The following is a 2,988-nucleotide window of genomic DNA, read 5'->3' as shown; positions in this document are numbered from 1 at the left end:
GGCAAAACAACTAGCGCCCACACACCTCTTTTTCCCCCTCCCAGTCCCTCTTACACGCGTGCGTGTGGTCGAAAATAGATAACGCCCACACGTCCGGTACGTCAGGCCTCGTACCTCGTGGTCCCGCACGCCCCACGTGACACTTTACCGCGCGCACGCAGTTGCCATGGGTCGGACCCTCGTCTATGTTCGTTTAAGTGTAGTTGCCATGTCGCTGAACTACGGTTGCCATGTCGGACAACTACAGTTGCCATGTCTGCTCAACTGCAGTTGCCATCTCAGGTCAAAGTTCCAGATTGCCATTTTTTTGGACAACTACAGCTATTGTCATGTGTGGTCTGGTCTACTGTAGTTGTCATGATTTCAAAATTTTAGGAGTTGCCACCTACTAACACTAGGCAGTTGCCATGTAGCACTGAAAAAATGGCATGGCAAAAAACATGTTCGGGTAAAAGAGAGAGTTACCATGTGCTCACAAGCACGTTAGGGCAGTTGCCATGTAAAAAGAAAGAGTTGCCATCTGCTTACGTGCACGCTATGGCAGTTTGCCATGTACCATGCAAAACATATGGCAAATGACATGTTCGGGTAGAAAAAAGAGAGAGTTGCCATCTGCTTGCAATCACACTAGGGCAGTTGCCATGTACATTGCAAAACACATGGCAACTGGCAGCTTGGGTGTGGGAGAGGAGGCGGACGTGTGGGCGAGATGACAAACGCCCACACACCAGCTCTTGTGCGTGACTAAAAATTGATGTGTGGGTGAACTGCTAAACGCCCACACATCGGCCCCTCCATGTGATAAAACGAATGTTGTGCGCACTATGTCACACATCACACACACGCCTTGTCCTACGTGGCACAAAAAATCAGTCAGATTGTGTCAAGATTCGTGCATATAGTACTGGACGATGATGAATGCGTGTGGTCGAGATAGTCAATGCTCACACGTGTGGACGTTAATATTTCCCTAAAAAATGGCAGTGTTTGACGTACACGGATATGTGTCGGCTGATTGTCTCACCGACCTCGGTACACAGCAACGGTTGTCCCGACAAGCGGCGGCGCGACTCGCCGCCCTGCCCCCTGCATCCCTCTCACGGCCGGCCTCTAAATACTACTCCTACATCTCCACGGCCGCCCCCCTGCAGTAGATCCCGCAGGACTCCGCCCAACTAGTAAAGCAGCGCAGATGGTGGAGATCCCGGTGGTCGACCTGCGGCTCGCCGGCGCGCAGCCGGAGGAGTCGGCGCGGCTGCGGGACGCGTGCGAGCGCCTGGGCTGCTTCCGCGTGTCCGGCCACGGCGTGCCCGCGGCGCTCCAGGCGGAGATGAAGGCCGCCGTGCGCGCGCTCTTCGACCTCCCCGACGAAGCCAAGCGCCGCAACGCCGACATCATCGCCGGCAGCGGCTACGTCGCGCCCAGCCCCGCCAACCCGCTCTACGAGGCCTTCGGCCTCCTGGACGCCGCGGACCCCGCCGACGTTGACGCCTTCTGCGCGCGCCTCGACGCGCCGCCGCGCGCCAGGTCGGACCAAATCGACCGCACCTTTCTTGGCATCAAATCAATTTCGGATCCTCCAATTTTGACCTCAGCACACGCTAATCTGTCGCAGGGAGACCGTCAAGAGTTACGCCGAGGCGATGCACGAGCTGATCGTGGACGTCGCCGGCAAGGTGGCCGCGAGCCTGGGGCTGGAGGGCCACCCGTTCCAGGACTGGCCGTGCCAGTTCCGCATCAACAGGTACAACTACACGGAGGACACCGTGGGCTCCTCGGGCGTGCAGATCCACACGGACTCCGGCTTCCTCACCGTGCTCCAGGAGGACGACTGCGTCGGCGGCCTCGAGGTGCTGGACCCCGCCACCGCCGAGTTCGTCCGCGTCGACCCCGTTCCCGGCTCGTTCCTCGTCAACATCGGCGACGTCGGCACGGTACCATCGATTCGTTTCAGCTGGAAATTCATGGCGTATTCGTTTCCGTCCGGCGCGCTGAGCATCTGAGCAGGCACCCCGTCTTTTGTTTCAGGCGTGGAGCAACGGGAGGCTGCACACCGTGAAGCACCGGGTGCAGTGCGTGGCGGCGGTGCCGCGCATCTCGATCGCCATGTTCCTGCTCGCGCCCAAGGACGACAGGGTGTGCGCGCCGGAGGCGTTCGTCGACGCGCAGCACCCGCGCCGCTTCAAGGCGTTCAACTACGATGACTACAGGAAGCTCCGGCTGTCCACCGGCGAGCGTGCCGGCGAGGCGCTCGCTCGAATGGTGGCGTGACGTAGCTATCTTGGCGGGGCCGAGCCTCTGTTTAGGCTCGAGAGTGCAAACTCTCAGCTGTTCAGAGAGAGCTAAGCTTCAGTTGATTATTGGCGGTTGAACCACGTGAGGCTGTGAATTGTCGTTGTTTTCATCAAACAATAAAATCCTGTAGGAATTGCAAAACTGAAAACTGCAAAAGTGCAAACTATGGTCTCCTCTGTTCCGCAACTCCGCCGGCGAGTCCGGTCCGAAGTTGCGGAGCGAGAGCGAGCGTCGTAGACGAAGTAGTCGAACGCGAAAGTAAAAGACACAGAGAAATATGAAGGAGACCAGCTTTATTAATCAATGATTAAGCGTTACAATGATGGGCTCCTCGTTGCTTTATATAGGGACTAGGGGGCCAAGGGATAAGTACCCACTTAATGTAAAGAGGGGAACGGGAGGGGCTAGCCCGTGCGTTTTGCACGCGGCCGCCGCCACCCTCCTGGGTGACCCGGTTTTCCAACACTCCCCCTTGGGTAATTATCCGTATACCATGCCTCAAAAACTCCGAAAAACCCAGTGGGGAAAAATATGGGGAAAGAGCATACAGTATACGTTGTTGTATTGCACGAATTGCCTCGTTAAAAACCTCGTGTGAGAAACATCAGGAAAACTCATTCAAGGGAAAAAGAGTACAATCCACTTAACCATCAAGTTGAGTACTCGATTATCGGGATTGAGATTTTAGCGACG

The 2,988-nt window shown here is 56.5% G+C and overlaps 1 protein-coding gene across 1 annotated transcript; it reads left to right on the top strand.

Moving 5' to 3' along the window:
* The first annotated feature begins 1,097 nt into the window (after nt 1-1,097).
* Nucleotides 1,098-2,443, top strand: LOC119364594 (2-oxoglutarate-dependent dioxygenase DAO-like). The gene is made up of 3 exons (XM_037630075.1): nt 1,098-1,527; nt 1,616-1,934; nt 2,029-2,443. The coding sequence occupies exons 1-3, from the start codon at nt 1,193-1,195 to the stop codon at nt 2,269-2,271; spliced, it is 897 nt and encodes a 298-aa protein (XP_037485972.1). The 5' UTR covers nt 1,098-1,192; the 3' UTR covers nt 2,272-2,443.
* Nucleotides 2,444-2,988: the final 545 nt, after the last annotated feature.

This window comes from Triticum dicoccoides, chromosome 2B (genome assembly GCF_002162155.2).
Source record: "Triticum dicoccoides isolate Atlit2015 ecotype Zavitan chromosome 2B, WEW_v2.0, whole genome shotgun sequence".
Classification (NCBI taxonomy): domain Eukaryota; kingdom Viridiplantae; phylum Streptophyta; class Magnoliopsida; order Poales; family Poaceae; genus Triticum; species Triticum dicoccoides.
Note: the sequence above shows the minus strand (reverse complement) of the source record. Positions and strands in the feature narration are given on the sequence as shown.

Excerpts from the sequence above, each read along its gene's own strand:
- LOC119364594 (XM_037630075.1), top strand. The coding sequence starts at position 1,193 with ATGGTGGAGATCCCGGTGGTCGACCTGCGGCTCGCCGGCGCGCAGCCG. Across the intron at positions 1,528-1,615 it reads GACGCGCCGCCGCGCGCCAG|GGAGACCGTCAAGAGTTACG; the intron begins GTCGGACCAAAT and ends AATCTGTCGCAG. Across the intron at positions 1,935-2,028 it reads ACATCGGCGACGTCGGCACG|GCGTGGAGCAACGGGAGGCT; the intron begins GTACCATCGATT and ends CTTTTGTTTCAG.